Source organism: Mesocricetus auratus, unplaced genomic scaffold (assembly GCF_017639785.1).
Source record: "Mesocricetus auratus isolate SY011 unplaced genomic scaffold, BCM_Maur_2.0 Super-Scaffold_100676, whole genome shotgun sequence".
Taxonomy (NCBI): domain Eukaryota; kingdom Metazoa; phylum Chordata; class Mammalia; order Rodentia; family Cricetidae; genus Mesocricetus; species Mesocricetus auratus.
The window spans coordinates 103,146,236-103,169,612 of record NW_024429266.1 but is presented as its reverse complement, the minus strand read 5'-3'; the positions used below and the strand labels follow the sequence as shown (position 1 = coordinate 103,169,612).

Below are 23,377 nucleotides of genomic sequence, written 5' to 3'. Positions count from 1 at the left end.
GTCCCCATCCCCACAGACAGATACCAGGCCTCTTTATCAGGACTACCCTGAGGGATTGCTGTTGCAAAACGAAACAAAAACCAAAATGTAACATGTGTGGCCACATGTTCCTATAATTCTAGCACATGAAGGGCTGAGACAGGAGAATTGCTGTGAGTTCTATCCAGTCTGGTTATAGTCTGAGAACTTGTCTTTATTTTATCTTATTTTATTTTGGTTTGGTTTTTATATTGCTTTGGAGGTTGTCCTGGCACTCTCTCTGTAGACCAGACTGGCCTCAGCCTCAGAGACCCACCTGCCTCTGCCTCCCGAGTGCTGGGGTTAAAGGCATGCGCCACCACCGCCCAGCTTGACACTGGTTAGTAGGGATGGTTGTGACATTTCACACTGTGGGCTGGCTTTGAACCCCCTGTAACTGAGATTGGCCTTACACAGCAGTTTCTGCCTCTGCCTTGTAAGTGTTGCCATGACAGAGTGTGCCGCCCTATGCAACAGTAGTGGTGTTTGATTGGAGCATATCTGGCCTAGTGGCCAAGGCTGATCAGCACTGCTGTCCCAGGGGCTCTGATACCTGGTTGTGGGTATTGTCATATCAAGTCATTTCCTAGCCTCTGGTAGACATAGTTGGGCACGCTGGTCCCCTTGGACGTTTCCCCTGTCTACTTCCATGCCTGTGTGCCGTATGCTGAATGCACCCAGCACCCAGCTCCCAAGCAAGTCCCTGTCGCAGGGGTGAACTGGTACATTACAGAAACCAGGGCTGCCTGGGTACAAGTGTCTGCTGTGCTGGGGAGCATTAGGGAGGGTGCCTTGGGACCTGGTGTCCCAGTGCCTGTCAACCTCCATAGCCCCTGGAGCTTCAGGTGCTCCGCTGCTGTCAGCATACCTACAAGTGTTTACTGGGTGGTCCTGGTGGGACTGCAGTGGCCCCACAGGCTCTGACGCTGTGGCTATTGATCTGCAGCGCGTGGGCTACCTGGCCGCCTCCCAGTGCTTCCACGAAGGCACCGATGTCATCATGCTGACCACCAACCAGATCCGCAAGGTAGGCCCGATGCTTTCCTACCGCTCAAGTGAGCCACAGCATCAACCCCTGAGGGCCCCTGGCTGGGGCAGCTTTTCAAGGCCCTCCGTGTCACTGAGCTTGCCGTCTGGAGGGTTTGAGGCTGCAGCTTGAGGCTCCCTGCTTACTACTGCGGGGCAGCCACAGTCCCTCCACGTCACATTGGCTCTTCCAGGCTGCCCTGGCTCTCAAGAGGCTCCTAGTGCCTGTGGGTGTCCTTGACCGTGCCCCACCCCTTCCTGCGTGCCTGGTGCTGCAGGCCATAGGGTGCTGGCTGCCGCCCCCCCGCGTGAGGCCAGCCCGTTTATTTATGACTCCTATGTCATAAATAAACACCCCTATGTTCACAGATGCTGGAGTCAGGGCTGGACCCCTGCAGCGTGAGCTGATGGCTGGAGTTGGGGTTTTAGGATGTTGTGAGCTGGAGTCAGGTGGGAGAGGGATGAATGATTGGGAGCACGGCACATAGGTGCTCGTGGTGCTGATGAGGGTGGAGCTGGTGGAGGTGCAGGGCCGAGTGGTGCTGTGGTGGCTGTAAGCCACCTGGCGTGTGTCTGGGCTATGAGGCAGGCAGGAGGCTGAGTTGCCAGAGTTGCAGGAGCAGATCCTGGACTGGCCAGGGGCTTTGAGAAGAGCAAGGGTCTCAGTATCAGTCCTTCAGGAGCAGCAGGGGCCCAGGTGGGCAGGGCTTTCTAAAGGAACAGGGTCCTGGGTGGGGGGGCCTGGTCGGAGAAGCCAGGCTCTGAAAGGGAAGTGGGCTACAGAGGCGAGCGGGGTCAGATGAGGACTGAATTGGCTGGCCGCTGTGTCTACCTGCTGTGTGCCTCCAGTGTGCAAGGCGGCGCGGGGCTTAGCCCCTCTTTAAGAGGCATAGGAGCTTGGCTCTTTAAGAGAAGTGTGGGGAGTTACTGCTGACCTCAGCATTTGCCAATTATAGATGGAAAAAGTTTTGTCCAGCCAGGTCCTGCTGCCCCTCAGTCTCAAATAACACACAGAGGTTTATATTAATTATAAACTGTTTGGCCGATGGCTCAGGCTTTTTATTGACTAGCTGTCTCTTAATTATTAAACTATTTCTATTAATCTGTGTATCTCCGTGTGGTCTTAGCTTACCGGAGAATGCCTGGTGTCCTATCTTCCTGGTAGCTACCTCCCTCTCTCTCTCCTCCCTCTCTCTCTCTCTCTCTCTCTCTCTCTCTCTCTCTCTCTCTCTCTCTCTCTCTCTCTCTCTCTCTCTCTCTCTCTCTCCTCACTCTCTCCGACTTGCCTCTTCCCAGAATTCTCCTAGACTGGTAGCCCCACCTATACTTTCTGCCCGGCTACTGGCCAATCAGCATTTACTCATCAACCAATAAGAGAAACATATTCACAGCACACATTCCCAATCAGCTGATGTCCTGACTGGGGCCTGCTGTCTGCAGCAGGGGCCTGCGCTGACTCAGCACAAGCCCATGTCTCAGGCCTCTGCAGTCCCTGTGCAGTTTGAGACAGTCTGGAACCTGGGGTGAGGGCTCTCCAGGCCAAGCTCCTGGCCGTCCTGTCACCTCTGTGTGTCTTCCTGATGCCTTTCCTACTAGGAGGAGGGCAGTGCTCTCATTGCTCACTGCTTGCTTCTCTGTCCCTTCCGGAGGTGACACTGTAGAATCTGGCCTCTGAGGAAAAAGGACTCAGCATAGCTTCTGATGCTGTTTGAGCCCACTGCATAGGACAAGGCCTTAGAGCTCACAGTGTTCTATTAACTGTGGTGCAGCATACCCCAGTACATCTACGACACAGCTGGGGAGCCCTCCAAAGCCGATGTGGCACCTGTAATGACGTGCACTGCCTTAGTGAGAGTGGGGAGTCAGGGCAACAGACATTGAGGGAGGTAGGGACAGCTTCTGCCTTGATCTTCTGCCTCAGGACCTCTGCTCATTAGAAGGATGAGCTCAGCACTGGTCCAGAGCATATCAGCTTGGGAACAGCCAGAGGACTGTCCCTGGTATGATGGGGGAGTGTCTGAGTAGAAGCAGGTTCCTACAGACTTGCCAAGACTGGGCAGTCCTTGCCTAGGAGCTGTGACTTACAAAGTAGCCTCTGTTGGCTTCCATGCAGAGCTTTCCTATTCTCTGCCTTTGACTTGTGTCCTAGTTCCTGTCGATGACAGCAGAGGAGCTGTGAAATGCCCCTCATGCTGACCTGCTGGGCTGCAGGACTGCGGGGCTGCTGGGATACAGACATCAGATAGTCCCAAGAGACTGCACTGATGCTCCTACCGTCCCCTTGCAGGACCTGAGCAGCCCCAGCCAGTACGACACTGGAGTGGCATTGACTGGTCTGTCCTGTTTTGTTACCCCAGATCTTGCCAGAGACCTGGCAAATGACATCATGACCCTGGTAAGTTTGTGTGTGTGCCTGCGCTACCCTTTTTCCTTCGTCCAGTGATGCCCAGAACCCAGAGCTGAGCCCTCACTGTAAGGGGACAGAAATAGGCCCTCAAAGTTGCTGGGGTTGGTGGGACTGCACAAAAGTCAGCCTTGCTGTCCCCTGGGTTTGTCCCCTGGATCCCACCTGGTGGTCCCAAAGTTCATCAATACTGTGGGGGGGCCCGCTGTCCCATGCAGATCTAGCAGGCACCTGCCATGCCACCATCCCTTTCTGTGGTGGCTGCGGCTATTGTTAGGCTGTCCAGCGCACTAGTAGAACTATGGCTTATATGGCCTTCCAGATCGTTGCCAGCCCTGTGTCCAGCGCACTAGTAGAACTATGGCTTGTATAGCCTTCCAGATCGTTGCCAGCCCTGTGAACTAGAGAGCTGTATCCTGACGAGATGGGAGTACCCCTGCCAATGCCAGTGCTGAGACTGTCCTGGAGCAGGCTCTAGTGAGGGCAGCCTGGGCACGGGGCTACACATCATAGCCAGACCAGCTTTACAAGTGCCTTTGCATCCCTCCGTGGTCCCAGCACATCTGCTGTAGGAGGGAGGCCGATCTGGGCCAGGCTGACAGACGTGGAGACTGAGGGCAGCAGGGCCTGCTTTAGGTGGGTTGGGGGGAGTGATGTGTGAATGAGTTGGGGGTGCTGGTGACTCGCTGGGCAAGTAAGTTGCTAACCACTCTAGTGCCCCAACAGATGTCTCACACGAAGCCGTACATCAGGAAGAAGGCAGTGTTGATTATGTACAAGGTTTTCCTCAAGTACCCTGAGTCACTGCGTCCGGCCTTTCCCCGGCTCAAGGAAAAGCTGGAGGACCCAGACCCAGGTTGGTGACAGGAAGCTCTGCCCAGCCAACTCCTGTGTGGATGGGAGAGTGGGGGCCATCTGGGTCCCCACTGCAAATCTCCTTGGATCCACAAGCCACAGTACACAGAGTGAGTTGAGACTTCCATGGCTGCCGGGACCTCAGGTCCCTCCTAGCCTGAGTGGATTGGCAGGTGCAGCGCAGCCAGCTTGCTGTGAGGTCGGTGGAGCCCAGGAGCTCTTGGGAGCTGCGCAGCTGTGCCCGTCTCTCGTCTCTGCAGAGTGTACTGGGCAGCACAGGGTGCTGTAGGCCTTACATGGAGCCTGAGAAGCTGGGGAGCATGTGGAGGCTTTTTTTTTTTTTTTTTTTTTTTTTTTTGGTTTTTGGTTTTTCGAGACAGGGTTTCTCTGTATTGTTTTTGGAGCCTGTCCTGGTGTGAAGGCTTTAAATGTCATTTGATTAAAGCTGTGCTCATTTAGGATCCGAGCACAGGAGCGTCTCTCAGGATGAGACACAGGCGAGTGACCACTGTGTTCCTCACAGGCTTGTGCTGCCTGGGGCCCTGAGACATGGTGCTGTGTGTGGCACATCTGGATGCCCTGCCAGCAGGAGCCCATGGCCTCAGGCTGTGTGTGAGGCAGAGACCTGGAAGGAGATGGACTGCACATTGAGTAAGGGGCCAGGCCTGCTAACAGGTGCACACTTTGCAATGGAGCAGGTCCCATGGCCCAAGACCACACAGCCCAGCACAGACCCTTGGAGGCATAGTGTGCCGTGAGATCCCTACGATTGGAGTGCAAGGGACCCACTCGTCACTCTGCTGATGAGTGCTTGTACAGGTGCTGGGGTGTTCACAGCAGGAGGCTCAGACAGTCCGTGGAGCCAGGCCTCTAAAGAAAGAGGGAAGGCCCAGAGTGTCACACGGCTCTTCAGTGAGCTTGCCTACTGCTCCGTTCATTTCCATCGTGGTGGTTTGCTGCCAGTAAAGACAGGAGAATTATAAGGGCAGCCTGGGCTATAGGCTGAGACCAGAGGCTAGGACTCAGGTGATAGGGTGCTCACCCAGCACATTTTAAAGCCTGGATCCTATCCCCAGCTCCACACAGAGCAGGTATGATTGCACATGCCTGGCGGTGGTGGGAGAGAGGGTCAGGAGTTCAAGGTCATGCCAGCCTGCTTCCGTGAGTCCCTGCCTCAGAAAAAGTAAGCAGTGACTGGGGCTGAGTATGGTGGCACCCTTGTTGTGGGGGGTGCTCCTCACTACCCTGCACAGCTGCCAAGAAGCCTCCCCCCACCTGAGGGGTACAACTCGTACTGGGGTTCACTAGACGTGACATATGGGATGACTGGTCTCTCCAGGCCCTTAATGCCTTGGGTAAGCCAGAGCCCTGGAGAACAATGCTGTCACCCTGGAAGCCGCAGGAGCTCCCTGGGGTAGAGGCTAAGATACTCCTGTGTGTGCATGTGGGTATCTATGTGCTTCTGTGAGTGTATGTGAATGTTGTTTAGCCCAGAGCTGTGTGAACCTTTCCTTGGGAGAGAACAAATGTCCATTCCCCCCACCCTAACCCCACTCCTATCCGACTGGGCAGCAGTGACAAACTAAAGAAACAAACCCACTCAGGTCTGCCCGTGTCAGCATGGACAGCGTGTGGATGACTAGCCACTGCAGTCTCCCTCCCACACCGGTACCCAACCTCTAGAAAACAAGGGGCCGGGCGCACAGCTTTATCTAGAAAACAAGGGGCCGGGCGCACAGCTTTATCTAGAAAACAAGGGGCCGGGCGCACAGCTTTATCTAGAAAACAAGGGGCCGGGCGCACACCTTTATCTAGAAAACAAGGGGCCGGGCGCACAGCTTTATCTAGAAAACAAGGGGCCGGGTGCACACCTTTATCTAGAAAACAAGGGGCCGGGCGCACACCTTTATCTGTTAAGAGTGCTGCCACTCTTGCAGGTGCCTCTGTTCAGTTCCCAGCACCCACATGGTGGCTCATAGTCACCTGTAACTCCAGTTCCGGGGATCTGACACCGCCTTCTGGCGTTAAGGGCCTGCACATGTGTGGTGCATGGGCAGACAGCAGCAAACACTCATAAAAATAATGTTACTTGAAGGCTAGTAAGCCATTTGCCCTGAGCAGGAGCAGTGCAGGGACCGTTCACTGTGCCACATGCTGTGTGCATGGTGACAGTCACCAGTGTGTCCCCAGGCTTCCACACAGAGCCCTGTTCCACAGGTTCTTGTCCAGGGCATCCCTGTAGATGGGAAGCCTCCTTTGCTCTTTGGGTATGATTGTTACTGGTGGGCGCATGCCTTGTAAACGGGTGCCCTTGTGGACAGACACTACCGTGGTAGCAGAACGTCCCACACTTTGCTGATGTGGACTCATCTGGTCCTCAGGGGTGCAGTCTGCAGCTGTTAATGTCATTTGCGAGCTAGCTCGCCGCAACCCTAAGAACTATCTGTCGCTGGCCCCGCTGTTTTTCAAGCTCATGACATCCTCCACCAACAACTGGGTCCTCATCAAGGTCATCAAGCTGGTGAGTTCAGAAGGTGGGGCGCATGCTGGGCCTGCATTCACAGTCTGCTCTGTGGGGTCCTGGTGACCACAGCACCCTATCCCTGTAGTTCGGCGCTCTGACTCCCCTGGAGCCCAGACTGGGCAAGAAACTGATCGAGCCTCTCACCAACCTCATTCACAGGTAATCTCCCATCAACCACCCATCCCTGGACAGGGGCATTGATGCTGCTCTGACATCGACCCCTCTCAACCCTGCCCTACTTGGCTCACTGACCTGTTTAATCTGGTTTGGGTTTTTTTGTTTTGTTTTGAGGCACATTTCTCTCTATAGCCCAGTCTTGCCTGGAATTCACACCAGTCCTCCTGCCTCAGCCTCCTAAGTGCTTGGGTGTTTTTGGTTTTTTGTTTTTCGAGACAGGGTTTCTCTGTGGCTTTGGAGGCTGTCCTGGAACTCGCTCTGTAGACCCGTCTCGAACTCACAGAAGTGCTTGGTTTATAAGTGTGCACCACTGTACTCAGTTCTTTTATCTTTTACCTGAACTCCACACACCATGGAGTGCATTTGTGTTGTCCTTTGCCCTTCTGGGGCCACAGCACCATGTCATGTCACCTGGACTGACCCTCTGGAAGGGTGGCACGGGAGGAGCTGCAGGCTATCGTGACACTCGGGTAGGGGTGGGGTGAGCTGGGGCTCGGCCTCAACCTGAAGTGGGAGAAGTTAAAAGTGTTGGACTGAATTCCCTGCCTGGGGGACCACAGCAATCGCCATGGCGTCACAGGGCTTTAGAGGGACAGCAGTGCTGCTCCCATGGATCACAGCAGAGTGACCTCGTGTCTGTGCCACAGTCCTCATGCTGTCCTCTCGAAATTTCAGCACCTCTGCCATGTCCCTGCTGTACGAGTGTGTGAATACTGTGATTGCAGGTGAGTGTGCTGACCCTGCTGGGCGGGCGCTGGTATGGGTGGGGGGCATTGTTCCCCCCTCTTGAGCTGCTACCATATTTGAGAGGGTGCAGGCCCTCTTGCTGGAAGGAGCTGAGAAGCCTGAGCTGTCTGAGACACAGAGCATCTCCTGGCTGAGGTTGATACCTCACGCCCAAGCCCTCTTCTCTGGTGTGCTGTAAACTCGGGATTGTACACAGTTGTCTCCCAGCCCTGCCTCAGGCCCCTTTGCAAATCTGAGAGCCCAAGACCAGCACAGCATCCCACTTTTCCAGACTTCCTTCAGGCCCCTGCAACAGGACTGAACCGAGATAGTCATATCACCAGGAGATCACGGAGGAGCAGGGCTTCGCTGCCTAGGAAACTGAGCACAGTCTGCAGCACTGGGGAAGCTGAGACCGCAGATCCCCAGAGCTTCCTGGCAGCCAGTGTGCTCCAGGGCCAGTGAGACCCTGTCTCGAAAAACCACGTGGGAAGGCTTGCAGGGGATGCCTGCTGCTCACCTTTCTTCACACATGCATACAACAAGCCCAGAATAGACTTAGGACCGAGGCCAGCATCCCCTTGTGCTTGAGCGAGGCTGTCCTGCCTGGGTGGAGGTGTAAGCTCCCCGGTGAGGTCTCAAGGCCATAGTGATGACAGGAGAGTCCTGAGGACTCTCCTGGCCACCCTTGCAGCTATATCCCAGTTACAGGACCCAGCTGTCAGTACAGGAAGAGAGGTCAGGGCTTCTGGAACCCTCCCTGGGAGTCAGATCATGCTGTGTTCTCAGCCACTGTCTGTGACTTGTAGATTGTTGTCATCTGAGAGCTCCCCAAAACCATCAGCACTCGGGGCTTTTGTGAGATCTCAGGGGCTGCTCTGCCCAGCATATGTTTGTACTCCAGACCACAGAGAGGAATGGGGACTGTGTGAGCCTGTCTTAGGTACCAGTTCTTTAGGCCCAGGAGCTACTCCTGTTTGGGAGGGTGGGAGAACAGGCCGGATCCCCTGGCTCCCCATGGTCCAGCTGGTCCAGCTGCCTTCTGGAACACAGCCATCTCAAGCCTCCTGTGAGCCAGGCAGCCAGGCCCCTGGTGGTGGGGATGGGTTAGTAGAGCGTCATTGTCTGACCCAGGGGTACTAACCTCATCCTCCATGTGTCCCAGTGCTCATCTCGCTGTCTTCCGGCATGCCCAACCACAGTGCCAGCATCCAGGTGCGTCTCCGGGAGACGTCCCACACAGATCAGCAGAACTGGGTCTTACAGGTGGCCAGGCCCCAGGGCTTCTCAGCCGGTTGGGAAAGCACTGTGCTGGTCACCTCCAAGTTTGTCTTTCCTAGTCAGCTGAAGTGTAAAGGACATCTTCTAGCCAGCCCTCCCTGTGGTACTCCTTCCCCGCTGCACCTCCACCTGCCCCCTGGGGCAAGTGCAGTCTCCCTGGGCAGCCACTGTGGACATGGGGTGCCCCCACTTGCCCTCGCAGGCACCTGCAGATCCATTTTGTCGTGCTGGTCAGGGCCCCCAGTGAGAAGGCTGCAGTCACCTGCGCTGCCTGTACCCAGGATGCATGCCCTTGGTCAGGACTGGTAGCAGGCTGCAGGGCATGGTGGTGGGGTGGGTGGAGACCAGCTTGAGCCTTGCCTGGGAACACGTGACCAGTGTGACATTCCTCCCTAGCTCTGCGTTCAGAAGTTGAGGATACTGATAGAAGACTCAGACCAGAACTGTAAGTCGCCACCACCTACAGGCAGCCACATTGCGTGCCATGCCAGGGATTCAGAATCCCATACCTGGGGACCCTCTGCCCTTCTGCTGTCCTCATGCTCTCCAGCATGGTGGCTTTGTGGGGCACCCTGAAAGGTGGGGACTGTACTGAGTAGTGTTGGTGATCTAAGAGGCTCAAGCTTAGTTGTTTGAGCCCAGTAGTGTGCCAGACCTTAGACCCAGACCTACTTGCACTCAGAAATGAGGTGTGGACCACAGGCTTCAAGGTCATGTTTGGCTCCCTAATGAGTTCAAAGCTTGTCTCAGAAATAAATACTGTAGGGCCTGTGCCTGAGGCCACAGCTGCATTTTAGCAAATGGGAGGGTGAGGTCAGAGAGTCAGGAGTTCAAGGCCACCCTGGTTCCGCAGCGTGACCCGTCTGAGAATAAACAAGGGTGCTGCTGAGATGACTCAGTGGATAAAGGGGTCTGTCACCAAACCTGACGCTCTGAGTCCTTGCCTGGGTCCCATGTGGTGGGAAATGACTCCTACAAATGGTCTTATGCATACCCCCAAATAAATAATGTGACTGTTTTTCATTTGAAGGAAAGGGAGGCAGAGTGTGCAGGAACACACCTCTTGTTGTAGCCCTTGGGAGGTGAGGTGGAGAGCCAGGGTTCCTGTCCAGAGGCCTCTGGCTAGCATCTGCCAGGCATTCAATAACCTGCTGCTACCTTCCCTGCGTCTCACTCTGCTTCAAAATGGGCTCCACGTCAGCAGCACCTACTGGTACCCAGACCAAAAGGCAGGCTGAGCCTCTAGTGTCTGCTGTGGTCCCAGTCCTTATCTTAAAACAGGGTGGACAGACTTCCCCATCCTCAGCACAGACCATAGGGTCTCAGTGGCTCTCGTGTCCGTGCTGTTGGGACGCATATCTGGGCATCTGTCACAAAGGAGACTTCAGGTGTAGAGCTGTCATCTTGGCTCCTGCTGCAGCCTCTCCCACATTTTTCCGTGAAGCCTACACTGGGCCAGCAGCCTCTGTCATTTCTCTAGTGGTGACCTTCAGAACATGTGGACAAGGTCCTCACACACCATCATGGGCTCTTTTTGTTTTGTTTTGCTTTTCAAGACCCTGTTTGTTTGTATAGTCCTGGCTGTCTTGGAACTTGCTGGGATTAAAGGCATGAACCACCATGCCCCTCAAGGTTGTTGTTGTTGTTGTTTTTTTTTTTTTTTTGGTTATGCAGGCAAGGTTTTTCTGTGTAGCCCTGACCTAGAACTCACTCTGTAGACCAGGCTGGCCTCGAACTTAAAGAAATTCTCCTGCCTCTGCCTCCCAAGTGCACCACCAACGGCCAGCCTGTGCCAATACCACCCAGCCCAGCAGGTTCTTTTTTTTTTTTTTTTTTTTTTTTTTTTTTTGGTTTTTCGAGACAGGGTTTCTCTGTGGCTTTGGAGGCTGTCCTGAACTCGCTCTGTAGACCAGGCTGGTCTCGAACTCACAGAGATCTGCCTGCCTCTGCCTCCCGAGTGCTGGGATTAAAGGTGTGCGCCACCAACGCCCGGCCAGCAGGTTCTTTTTTAATACACATATTTTCAAATTCTTCGTAAATTTTTTTTCATTCATGATATTTGTTCATGTGTGGGTCTGTGCTTGGAAATGCCAGTGCCTGTGGAAATGGAGGCACCCGAAGTCCTGGAGCTACAGTCAGAGCTACCCAACATGGGTGCTGAGGTGCTAAGAACCAGACTCGTGGACTAGGGAGGAGCAGTTCACTCTCTGCTACTGAGTCATGGCATAGTGCACACGGGGCTTCTCAGACTGCCTAGTCCTGACTCCCGATCCTCCGATTGCTAGAGGGCTGTGCCTATGCACCATGCTGTGATTGGTTGGGGTACACAGCCTCCACTTTGGCTTCCTGGTGGGGCGGCCATCACCTGCAGGCAGCACCATCTGGGGCCACACTGGCTGGAAGTGGTGAGACATTCCCCCTGTTGCACTCATGGCCATGGTATTCCACTCTGTCTGCAAACTAATAGTCACTTGGTCTCCACAGTGAAGTACCTGGGGCTGCTGGCCATGTCTAAGATCCTGAAGACGCACCCCAAGTCCGTGCAGTCTCACAAGGACCTGATCCTGCAGTGCCTAGATGACAAGGACGAGTCCATCCGCCTGCGTGCTCTTGACCTGCTCTATGGAATGGTGTGTGCCTGTTCCCAGAATGAAGAGCCTTCCAAGCTTCTGGGTCACTCCTCTCCAGGCTGAGCCTGGGGTCAGCAAATGGCGCCTGTCCTAGCCCTGGTCAGACATAATGAACTGACTCATATGCCCAGTGTGACTTCTGCTGTCTGGGGAAGAAGCTGTCCCTCCTGGGCTTACAAGCTCACTCTCAGCTGTCATCTCACGACTGACCGTGTCCGCCTGTGCTGACCAGCTACTTCTTCTCCCACAGGTTTCCAAGAAGAACCTGATGGAGATTGTGAAGAAGCTGATGACCCATGTGGATAAGGCTGAGGGCACCACCTATCGTGACGAGCTGCTCACCAAGATCATTGACATCTGCAGCCAGGCCAACTACCAGCACATCACCAACTTTGAGTGGTACATCAGCATCCTTGTGGAGCTGACCCGCCTGGAGGGTACCCGCCACGGCCATCTAATCGCTGCACAGATGCTGGATGTGGCCATCCGCGTCAAGGCCATTCGCAAATTTGCTGTGTCTCAGATGTCTGCACTGCTTGACAGTGCCCACCTGGTGGCCAGCAGCACCCAGCGCAATGGCATCTGTGAGGTGCTCTACGCTGCTGCTTGGATCTGCGGGGAGTTCTCGGAGTGAGTCGGTGCGGCCCTCGGAGGTGGCCCACTGTGGCCTGGTGGGGGGACATATGGGCAGACCCTCTGCCTAAAAGATGGTTACTACTGGGCAGCCCCACCCAAGTGACTGACTGTGTCCCGCCATGGCGAAGTTTGGCCATGTGGGTTACAGTGGCTGTGGAGAGAGTGCTGTGTAGTTCATACACCATGAACAGATCTGTTTTGCTTCAAGAGTTGTCCTAGCTGGGCAAGCTCCGCCCTCAGAACCAGGCCTCACCATACAGTGGTGATAGGCCTGTTCCCACTGCCCAGAGATTGCCCTGGTAGAGCTCCATAGGGCAGCTGCTGTGCCCTCATGCCTGGTCCAGGAGCATGTGGGTGGGTGGGCTGGGATGGCTGTAGCACTCCGTGCCACCTCGTGTACCTGGATCAAAGGACGTGACAGCTGTGACCCAGAACAGGTGTGCGTTTGATGTTAAGTGTGCAGGCTGTCCAAGAAGTCTACTGGGAAAGTAACGTTTTCTTAGCACGTGTCAGTGCCCCTTTGAGGATCCCATGGGGAGTCTCCTCTGAATCCCACAAGGCAGCCACAGAGTGCACCTGGGTGCTGGGAGGTGATGCGTCTTTGGTTTTGTGGTGCTGGGAATTGAACCCAGGGCTTTGTTCCTATCAGGCAAATGCTCATTACCAAGAACATTGATGGCAGCACGTGAGCCATACAGGTCCTCTGTGTCTGCTGGTGATTGTCACGTGCTTGCCATGGTTTCTTGAACCATGTACCTTTTTTGTGGAATTCATGGTTCTTGGTTTTCTGCTTCTGCCCAGTGAAAGTGAGTGCCCCAAGTTTGTGCTTTCACTGAGAAGTCTAGACCCCCAGGTCTCTGGTCTGACTTCCTTGTGAGATAGGCCTGGGAGTGTGCTCAGTAGCCTCATGCAGCCCCTGTCCCCCAGGCACCTACAGGGCCCCCAGCAAACCCTGGAGGCAATGCTGCGGCCCAAGGTCACCACACTGCCGGGCCACATCCAGGCTGTGTATGTGCAGAACGTGGTAAAGCTGTACGCAGCCGTCCTGCAGCAGAAGGAGCAGGCTGCTGACACGGAGGCTGCACAGGAGGTCACCCAGCTGCTGGTGGAGCGGTTGCCGCAGTTTGTGCAGAGTGCCGACCTGGAGGTGCAGGAGCGGGTGAGGCTGCACGCTGGGAAGCCTGCTCAGGCCTGGGGTAGCCCTTACAAGGGCAGTTTCAGAGAGGGCGGGTAGTTTGCCATGGCTCATGCCCTGTGACCACATCCGGAGCTGGCAGGGTGTCAAGTCAGAGTGGGAGATGCCTGCTCACCTCACAGCTCCCAGGCCAGCCCTGCTGCCTCCAGCACAGCTACCCCCTAAAGATCCCATAGCTACTGCCACACACCTCCAGCTGGGATCCTTTGTGAACATGTGTCCCCACACAGCTGAGTCTGGACTCACAGGGCACATAGTGTTACCAAGGACCCCATGTCTGGAGATGCCGTTGGTCCCTTTCTAGGTCCCGGACAGAGTCAGTAGATGGGAGGGACTTTCTCCCTTTTCCAAAGTGAAATGTTGAAGTCTACCCTAGCTCTGCCCATCTGGGGCTTAGGGTGTGTGAGCAGGGATTGTGGTGTGGGTGGGTCTGAGGTCCAGCCTAGGAGGTGGGCAAGGCTCTGCTACTGTTCTGGGAATGCTGGTTTGGGAACCCCTTTGTTCATTTGTTTGAACCAGGAGCCTGTGTGTCTCAGGCATGTACTTTGTCATTGAGTCATACCCAAAAGCAGTTGGCCAAGGTCCTGGGCTGACACCTGGGCATTGGGGCCTGGTGACCAAGGATGCTCCTGGCACCCCACGGTAACACAGGTTCTCACTGAACCAGGTGCCATGTGGCTTCTGCCAGGTCTCTGGGGTGAGAGCTCTGTGGGAAGTAGGGACCCACACTGAGCCTTGCCTTGATGTTATGGGGATTGACTGTGTGGCATGGTAGCAAGGGCTGCCTAGTACAGCCGTGTCTGTAGAATTAGAGCCAGCACAGTACTTAATGGCTATAGGTGGCCACACAGGAGGTGACATTAGCTGAACTCCCTCCTGTTCTGACATTGGTGGGGCTTGTCTTCCCCGTCTGAGACGGTCAGACATGATGAGATCTGTGGCTGAGCTGAGGGGAAGACAGGCCCCAGCACCTCAACCTCAGAGACCTGGCAGCTGCGTGGCTCTGGGCAGGCCCCCACTCTTGGCTGCTGCTCCCTAGGCGTCCTGCATCCTACAGCTGGTCAAGCATGTGCAGAAGCTGCAGGCAAAAGGTGTGCCGGTAGCCGAGGAGGTGAGCGCCTTGTTTGCTGGTGAGCTGAACCCTGTGGCTCCCAAGGCCCAGAAGAAGGTCCCAGTTCCTGAAGGGTGAGGATGGGGATGTGGAGAGGTGATGACTTTTACAGCCACAGAAGTGGTCACTGATCTAGGAAATTAGGCAGAGGGTTCCACACCCCAGGACCTGCCACCAACCAGGGGGACAAGAGATAGCCCTGGGGCTAGGCGGCTGACTCTCCCTTGCTCACTCACAGAAAGCCATTCTGTCTTGCTGCTGTTATACACCTATTCCCTGGTCCTCTGGGAGTATCATTGCCTGTCACGGTCTTGCCAGATTCCATGGTCCCTGTCCTGGTCTGCTGTTTTCCTCCCAGGCTTCCTGCCTTCCTATCTCTCTGTCTTCTCTCTGGGGCTATGGCATCCTTCCTTGCCTGGTCCCTGTGATGCTGATGTTGAGAGATGATGGCATAGGTGCATGGTGGGCCAACACAGAGGAGACCAGGCCACCATGTGAACCCCTCTGTACACCCCAGCCTAGACCTGGATGCCTGGATCAATGAGCCACCTTCGGACAGTGAGTCTGAGGATGAGAAACCCAAGGCTATCTTCCATGAAGAGGAGCCAAGGCACGCACGGCGCCGGCAGCCTGAGGAGGATGAGGAGGAGCTGGCTCGGGTGAGCAGGCCATTTCAGGAGCACCCCGCCCGCACAGGGCAGAAGCCCAGCTTGGGCTCTGTTCACAAAGGGTAGCTGATTGTCAGGCCTAGGGGCAGGCAAGGTTGTTATGCAACCAGACACAGCCAGTGACACAGGCCAGAGGATCCTTAGTTCCCACCTTGTCCTCCTGTCTGGAGCAGCCCCTTGCATTGGCCCCTTTCCTGGGCCCTCAGCAGGAACCCTGGAGTGGGCTTCTGAGCCTGCAGGAGTAGGAATGCAGGGCAGGGTGGCAGCCCCAGGCCAGTTCTGCTCCCAGGAGGCCTGAACCTTGGGCAGTCTGCCCATTTATGAGCACTGCTCCTGGAGACAGGGGCAGCAGTTGGCCTGTCCGAGAGCTCTGCCCCCTGAGGTGGCTCTTACATTTACTGCTGTGACCCCTCCATGCCCGCCTGGGGTCTTGGCACTTCTTTGACACATGTGCTCATGTGGTGTCCTGTTCCCACAGCGGCGAGAGGCCCGGAAGCAGGAGCAAGCCAACAACCCTTTCTATATCAAGAGCTCCCCATCCCCACAGAAGGCAAGTGCAGTCTTCGATCGTCCGCCCACCAGCTGCTGTACTGAAGCCTCCAAGAGAGTAATGTAGTTATGGCCTGTGCATGCGTAGTCCCAGCTAGAGCGGAGCAGAGCTGTGCTGCACCCAGGTCTGGGTATGATCTAGATGGGTCCCTCTAGACTAGCTTGAGGTGGGTGCTCTGCCCTGCTGGCCCATTGCACCTGCAGGAAGTGCTGGTCTCTCAGTTCTTTGCAGCTCCTCAGTGCCCTAGGAGGTTTTAGCTTTTGTGGGCAGATCCTGCAGTGGCATCAAAGTCAGTGGTCAAGGAGGAGTGTTCATAGCACCCCAGGGTGCAAAGGACACCTGCTCTGGGGTTAAATGTATAATATCTCATTTTGGAAAAATCAGAATTGGTACTAGGACTAGGGCTCTGTGGGGGTAGCCCAGCATGTATGAGCCTTGGGTCCCATCCCCAGCACCACATAAATCAGATGGTCACCCAGTATTCAGGAGACAGGAGAAGCAGAAATCTAAGGCTCCCTTGACTACATAGTAAGGTTGAGGCTGGCCTCGAGTCCCTGTGTCCAAAAAAAAAGTGACTGTCAAGGATCGACTTAGGTGTAAAAGAAAGACTAAAGCTAGTCCTTTCCTCCTCATAGCCCATGACATCACATTCCAGGGCTCTGGTCCCAGGTCCCAACCTGTCTCTAGGGCATCTGGAGTACACGAGCAATGCTCCTATGGCGCATGTGAGGCCACCACCCTCGGGCACATAGGGTTCGCCCCTCCCTGCCTCCCGAGTACTCGGAGCATGTTAACACCCTGTGGTCCCTCCTTCAGCGATACCAGGATTCGCCAGGCGTGGAGCACATTCCTGTGGTGCAGATCGATCTCTCGGTGCCTCTGAAGGTTCCAGGCAAGTTCTCCTTGTCGAAGTTCACGTGTGGGATGCGATGGGGCTCCAGGTGTCCCTGAGCTCTGGCCATCCGCATGTCCTCACAGGCCTGCCCATGTCAGACCAGTACGTAAAGCTGGAGGAGCAGCGGCGGCACCGGCAGCGGCTGGAGAAGGACAAGAAAAGGAAGAAGAAGGAGAAGGGCAAGCGCCGCCACAGCTCCCTGCCCACAGAGAGCGACGAGGACATCGCCCCTGCCCAGCGTGTGGACATCGTCACCGAGGAGATGCCCGAGGTCAGCTCCTGCCTACCATGTCAGCCCTGTCTGTGTGTCTCTAAGAGGGCAGGAGGCAAGAGGCTGGCTCATGCTGAGCTGATGACCACACAGTGAACCACACAGTCACCTTTCGTACAAGCCCTCGATGGTGGACATGGTTTTACTTCACTCTGTGAGCTGGCAGCCACAGCCCAGTACCTTGGGCACCTGGCATGTGTGGGTGTGGGCATGACTGGCCAGACATTTGTGTTTTGGGTGGCAGACAGAAGTGACAGAAGAACAGCCTGGTTGCTAGTTGACTGAGCCCTGACCTCTCCATCCCCCCTAGAATGCTCTGCCTAGTGACGAGGATGACAAAGACCCCAATGACCCCTACAGGGCACTGGATATTGACCTGGATAAGTAAGTGATGGGTGAGGAACAGCCCTAAGACTGGGTGGACTGGTCTGAGGGGAGTGAGGCTCCCATTCCCAGGGTGCTGAGAAGGTCCTTGGCCATGGCGGGGGCGCTGCATTGGTGACCTGGTATAGTGCCTGCTGTGTCAGTGTGAAGGCCTAGGCTCATCTGCAGCACTCATTAAAAGCCAGCCCTTGCACCGAGCCACAGAGACAGCAGACCCGTTTGCTGAATGAGGGAGCTCCAGGTTCAGATGAGACCCTGGTCAGGGGGTGGCGGTGGTGGCACACGCCTTTAATCCCACTGGGGAGAGACAGACAGGTGGATCTCTGTATCTCTGAATTCAAGGCCAGCCTGGTCTACAGAGCGAGTTCCAGGACAGCCACAGCTACACAGAAAATAGAGGGGGAGATGAGACCCTGCCTCAAAAGATATTTGGAGAGTAACAGGAAAGCACCTGGCACCAACCTCTGCCCTCCACGTGACTATGAACACATGCACCAGCACACAGACACACACGTCCCACATGGGCATGGACATATACTGTACACATCATAAATGTGGAAGGAAACACTGGGATGCTTGAATGTGCAGGGAATAGGGTCAGTGTTCCCAGGACCATAGGTGTGCGGATACTTGCTATAGCCTCAGGATTTGTAGGGCCAGCTGTCCCGAGGGGTGGGCCATAGCTCAGCCTAGTGACCCCATCTCCTCTCCTCTCCCAAGGCCCTTGGCTGACAGCGAGAAGCTGCCTGTCCAGAAACACAGGAATGCTGAAACTGTGAAATCCCCAGAGAAGGAGGGTGTCCCTGGTGTAGAGAAGAAGAGCAAGAAGCCCAAAAAGAAGGAGAAGAAGCGCAAAGAGAGAGAGAGCGAGAAGAAGGACAAGAAGGTGTGCGCCCCGGGTCTCCAGCCTGAGTGCAAAGCTAAGGCGTGGGTAGGGTGGCCTCTAGAGCCCAGGGCTGGGCCCATGCCGGGTGAGTGCTTGCCCCGCCCATCCACAGGCTGCTTTCGTTTCATTTCGATTGTTTGATTTCTGTGTTTTCAAGACAGGGTCTCACTTTGTAGCTCTGATCGGCCTGCAGCTCATATATAGACCAGGCTAGACTGAAACCACAGAGACCCACGTGTCTCTGCTTCCCAAGTGCTGGGACTAAAGATGTACACCACCATACTCAGCTCACAGGCCGCTTTTTCATTGCATTTTGACACTAGATCTCACTGAGTTGTCCAGGCTAGCTTTGAATTTACAATCCTCCTGCCTCAGTCTCTTGAGTAGCTGGAATAATAGGCCTGGCTAAAAATAGATTTTATTGAGTGCTGGGATGAAGCCCAGGATCCCAGCGATACAGGGCGGCCTCTGAGGTGTAGCTCAGTGTGGTGGTGTTTTGGAGACTGCCTGTCTACTGCCCTGGCTACACCACCATGCCAGCTCACAGACCGCACGGATCCCAGCGTTCAGGAGACTGGGGGAGAAGGATTGACCTGACTTCTGGGCCAGCCTGAGCTACAGTGTGAGACCCTGCTGCTTTGCTGGAAAGTCTCTCCGGTCACCACTTAGCCCAGCACTGTGTTTCTGAATGGCTGCTGGTTGTTGCTGCCATCTTGGCTGATGTTATGCAGCTAAGTACCTGTGTCAGAGCACAGCCAGGACTTGCCATGCTACACAGCAGTCAGGCTGGTCAGGGCCAGGGAGGCAAGAGTGGCAACCGGCTGGAGATCAGCCCTTTCGCCTGGTACTGGTACCTTTGCCAAAAGTGCTCTTCTTGTGACTTCAGGGCGAGGACTTAGACTTCTGGCTGTCCACCACCCCGCCACCTGCTGCTGTCCCCATCCCTACCCCATCCACAGTAAGTGCCCATCCCAGGTGTCCTCAGAGATCTCAGCTATACATTCCTGCAGGAGCCAGTAAGTGGCCATCGTCTCCCCTGCAGGCCTGGAGCCATGCACAGGGGTTAATAAGTGGAGTCCAGCCCAGTGGGATGTCCTGGGTTAGGCCTGTGTCTGCCATCCTGTGGGACTCCGCTTAGCAAGGCTCAGTGAGACAGAGGGGTGACCAGCAGGACCTTTGGAGAATAACCCCAGCCCTCAGGTGGGGATATCCCTCACTGGTTAAGTGGGACTCAAGGTTCCCTTATTGCTTCTCAAGCTGGAACCCTCTGAGCAGTCAGGGGAAGACCACCCCATTCTCTACCCATTCTGAGAAAACCCCTTACCTTCCTGGCTTTGCAGGAAGAGCTTGCTGTGAGCACCGTGGCCCCAGCTAAGGGTGAGGGTGAAGAACTCAAAAGAGAGGAGCCAGAGGATGAAGAGGACAGCATGGACCGTGACCAGGAAAAGGTGAGGCGCACATCACTTCCTTGAAGTGGCTGCAGTTTGCATGCTTCACTGTCTGAAAAGAAAGGATCCTAGTGTTTCCAGAGCAGTTTCTAAGCTGTGCAGTCAAACCATCTCATTCTAGAACCTTCTACTCCCCAATAGGAAGCCTCACCTCATGAGCAGTCTGTCACACCCCCTTGTAGACCCCCCTCACCCTTGAACCCACTTATTGTCTGTGGATCTGCCTGTTCTTCGCATTGGCTGTCATGAAATCCCACATTAGGTGGTCTCTGGTGGTGGCTCTCGAATTGAGAACATATCTGATGTTCTTCATCTTTTTTAAGATTATTTTAAGCCAGGTGTGGTAGTACATACCTAAGAAACCCTATCTAAATGCCTCCCCCCCAAAAAAAGGTTATTTTAGTTGTGTGTGTGAATGTTACTCCATGGGTTCTAGGGTCTGAGCTGAGGTCTTTGTGATTGAGCCCTCTTAACCACCAGGGTTTCTCTGTGTAACCCTCTGTAGGCCTCAAACTTAGAGAGGCGCACTGCCTCCTCCTCCCAAGTGTTGGAACTAAAGGTGTGCCGCTTCATTTCCTGAAGCCATCCGTGCTGGGCGTGTTGGAGCCTTGCTCCTTCCTGTTGCTGGCTATACGATGCTTCATTGTGTGACTGGACCTCGTGTCTGTCATCCATCCATAGATACTGGGCCATTTGCCCCTGGCAGATGTGAACATAGGCACATCTCTCTGTGAGCGCTGCTTCCTCTGGTGTGGCTAGTGGAGCTGTGGTTCCCATGCAGTGACAGTCTCGCTGATCTGTGCTGTGCATTCCCCTACCCTCCGAGCGGCTCCTGCCACCCACCTGTTAGCCCAAGGTTCTAGTGTCTGAGGCCTGGCCCCAACCCCAGTGAATTGTTGGGTTCCTGGCTTTACTATCCACCTGTTTCCCTTCCCCGTGACCCGCACCTTGTGATGGGAGGGGAGAGAATGATGGCAGGGTACCTCTTGCTGGAGATGAGGGGCCTGAGCCCAGACTCTGCTTCAGAAATCATCCCAGCACAAGAAGAAGAAACACAGGAAAGAAAAGGAGGAGAGACCACGAGACAAAAAGAAGGTCAAGAAGAAGCAGGCTGCACCGCTGGAGAATGGCGCCACAGAGGAGGAGGAGCCCATCCCGGTGAGCAAGCTTGCCACCCTGTCACCTCAACCTTGAAACCTGGGTTCCATCAGAGGTTACTCAGAGCCTCTTCAAGCTGCGCTCTGTTGTGGAGCCCTGACGCAGCCTCATCACAGTCTCTTGCTCCTTGTGGTCATGTCCCTATCCCATGAGATATCTGAACAACCAGGGCCCTGTCACCCACAGCTGACTTTGTGTCTCCTCCCCCAGCCCATGTCCAGCTACTGCCTTCTGGCTGAGAATTCCTACATTAAAGTGGTAAGTGACACTGGGCTGCTGCAGGGAGGGGCCGTTGCTGGGGGAGCAAGCTACCGGGAAAAGCCTTCCGGGCTGGCAGCAGCGGCCAGACTCCAACCTCAAGCAGTGGCTCAGGCATTGCCACCAGCATAGGACTACCATGACCAACAGACCAGCCACAGGTGGAGAGCCCAGTGCGGCCAGGCCACCTGAGGACAGCACTGCTAACGGGACAAAGAACAGCTGTGCAGCATACACATTGGGCCAGATGCAGCAGGGGTGTAAGCTCAAGACCAGCCAGGACCACACTGCAGAACTTCCTCTCTAGGGTCAAAGACAAGGGCTGGGGTGGAGCCCGTGTTGAGGGCAGGGTCTTGGGGCCCACAGGGGAGCCTTCACAGAGGAGTCACTGTCCTTGATCTTGGCTGGGAGCTCACGCCCCTCAGCCGGCCCCTGGTGCTGACCCTGCCCTTGCTCACGCAGACGTATGACATCCAAGCCAGCCTACAGAAGGACAGCCAAGTGACCGTGTCAGTCATCCTGGAGAACCAGAGCAGCAGCTTCCTGAAGAACATGGAGCTGAATGTGCTGGACTCGCTCAACACCAAGATGGCCCGGCCAGAGGGTTCCTCAGTGCATGACGGTGTGCCCGTGCCTTTCCAGCTGCCCCCTGGTGAGCCTGCCAGCCGGCCCTAGTGCTCGCTTCTAAACCCTAACCCTATCACCTGGGCTCCTGCACAAGGAACTCAACTAGAGCTCCTGGGGACAGCCAACCACAGGCCCCAAGCCACTCTTAGGACATTGTGAAGCCCTACATGCTGTGCTCCCTGGGGCATGGCTGGGGTCTGGGGCCAGCTGCAGGAGCCCATTGTGTTTCTGTGACTCCAGCATCCCAGCCAGTTACGACAGTCTAGAGTCAGTGCTGGCTCAAACCCTAGATCTACTGAGTGCCATGTCTCCCATCAGGTGTCTCCAACGAAGCCCAGTTTGTGTTCACCATTCAGAGCATCGTTATGGCCCAGAAGCTCAAAGGCACACTGTCCTTCATTGCCAAGGTATGCGCTGGGGCCTCAGTGGCCACAGTCAGTACTGAGGAGCCCTCTCTACACTGGGCTCCGGCTCCTTTGCCCTCCCCTGTGAATGAGGCATCCCAGGAAAGGGATCGCGTGCCTGGGCAGTCACCCCACGACCTCCCTCCTCACAGGACGACGAAGGGGCCACCCACGAGAAGTTGGATTTCCGGCTGCACTTCAGCTGTAGTTCCTACCTGATAACCACTCCCTGCTACAGGTAATGTGTGCCTCCACCCCACCCACCCACAGAGACGCCTCCCAGGCTGTGGAGGGGACACAGACAGCAGCTTGGTGTGGGGTGTGCTGTGACGGTGACATGAAACCGCTTGAGTCATCATCACAGGTGCGCTCATTTCCAGACAGTCACCACTGTCCTGGGTGCTGGTTTCTCCTGAGGCCAACTTCTTCCTCTGCCAGGTAGCATTGCAGAGGCCTCTCTGTCCCCAGAGGATTGCACTATGTGCCAGCTTCTGATGGTTTCACATAGCCCAGCCTGTCCTAGTGCTGGGGTGACAGGTGTGGTACCCAGGCCCTGCCATCACCCTCCATTCTGTCCTCCCACAGTGATGCCTTTGCCAAGCTGCTGGAGTCAGGGGACCTGAGCATGAACTCTATCAAAGTCGATGGCATTAGTATGTCTTTCCAGAACCTCCTGGCAAAGATATGTTTCCACCACCATTTTTCTGGTAAGCAGTGTCCCAGTGATCCCGGTTTCATCCCACAAGTGTCACAGGATCTTCCTGCCCAGGGCCTTGACTTGCCGCCCGAGTGCCATCTCAACTGGGCCCCAGCTCTTGGCAGGAAGTGTGAGCCCGACTCTCCTATCTGTTGGCAGTTGTGGAGCGAGTAGACTCCTGTGCCTCCATGTACAGCCGCTCAATCCAGGGCCACCATGTCTGCCTGCTGGTGAAGAAGGTGAGCTCACTACAGCAGACCAGGCAGCCTTCAGGGAGAGGCTGAGCCTCCCTGTCCCTGCCCAGGGCTGTTCCCTGACAGTGAGACCAGGCCCCTCAACTGCATCCACCCCCGCAGTCCCTCTCCCTGCTCTGCCAAAACCTGCAGTTGCACCAGGTCCCCTGGTGAGACAGAAGGCAGGGGGAAGGAAACGGGCAGGCTCAGCAGCGTCTCAGGCCCATGACTGCTCTGCACACCTGCCACCCGATACTCCGGAAATAGAAGCAAAATTACTGAGTTCCCGGCCACTCGGGCCATGTAGCTTAACAA

At 55.4% G+C, this 23,377-nt stretch overlaps 1 protein-coding gene across 2 annotated transcripts in view; it reads left to right on the top strand.

Annotated features, from left to right (window-relative positions):
* The window catches only part of Ap3d1 (adaptor related protein complex 3 subunit delta 1), a 33,720-nt gene that overhangs the window by 8,977 nt on the left and 1,366 nt on the right, over positions 1 to 23,377 (top strand). Inside the window, exons 4-31 of one of the 2 annotated variants that reach the window (XM_021234849.2) lie at positions 965 to 1,045; positions 3,332 to 3,439; positions 4,175 to 4,304; positions 6,685 to 6,824; positions 6,913 to 6,986; positions 7,680 to 7,729; positions 8,896 to 8,945; positions 9,408 to 9,456; positions 11,496 to 11,641; positions 11,892 to 12,271; positions 13,205 to 13,436; positions 14,512 to 14,657; positions 15,101 to 15,242; positions 15,730 to 15,801; positions 16,437 to 16,526; positions 16,618 to 16,693; positions 16,780 to 16,967; positions 17,278 to 17,351; positions 18,072 to 18,237; positions 19,124 to 19,195; positions 19,578 to 19,685; positions 20,712 to 20,843; positions 21,054 to 21,101; positions 21,564 to 21,753; positions 22,047 to 22,135; positions 22,285 to 22,370; positions 22,718 to 22,839; positions 22,989 to 23,068. In XM_021234849.2, the coding sequence (XP_021090508.1) occupies positions 965 to 1,045; positions 3,332 to 3,439; positions 4,175 to 4,304; positions 6,685 to 6,824; positions 6,913 to 6,986; positions 7,680 to 7,729; positions 8,896 to 8,945; positions 9,408 to 9,456; positions 11,496 to 11,641; positions 11,892 to 12,271; positions 13,205 to 13,436; positions 14,512 to 14,657; positions 15,101 to 15,242; positions 15,730 to 15,801; positions 16,437 to 16,526; positions 16,618 to 16,693; positions 16,780 to 16,967; positions 17,278 to 17,351; positions 18,072 to 18,237; positions 19,124 to 19,195; positions 19,578 to 19,685; positions 20,712 to 20,843; positions 21,054 to 21,101; positions 21,564 to 21,753; positions 22,047 to 22,135; positions 22,285 to 22,370; positions 22,718 to 22,839; positions 22,989 to 23,068 (3,321 nt within the window). The remainder of the gene's footprint in view (positions 1 to 964; positions 1,046 to 3,331; positions 3,440 to 4,174; positions 4,305 to 6,684; positions 6,825 to 6,912; positions 6,987 to 7,679; positions 7,730 to 8,895; positions 8,946 to 9,407; positions 9,457 to 11,495; positions 11,642 to 11,891; positions 12,272 to 13,204; positions 13,437 to 14,511; positions 14,658 to 15,100; positions 15,243 to 15,729; positions 15,802 to 16,436; positions 16,527 to 16,617; positions 16,694 to 16,779; positions 16,968 to 17,277; positions 17,352 to 18,071; positions 18,238 to 19,123; positions 19,196 to 19,577; positions 19,686 to 20,711; positions 20,844 to 21,053; positions 21,102 to 21,563; positions 21,754 to 22,046; positions 22,136 to 22,284; positions 22,371 to 22,717; positions 22,840 to 22,988; positions 23,069 to 23,377) is intronic. The other variant, XM_005083291.4, reaches the window with a different exon arrangement.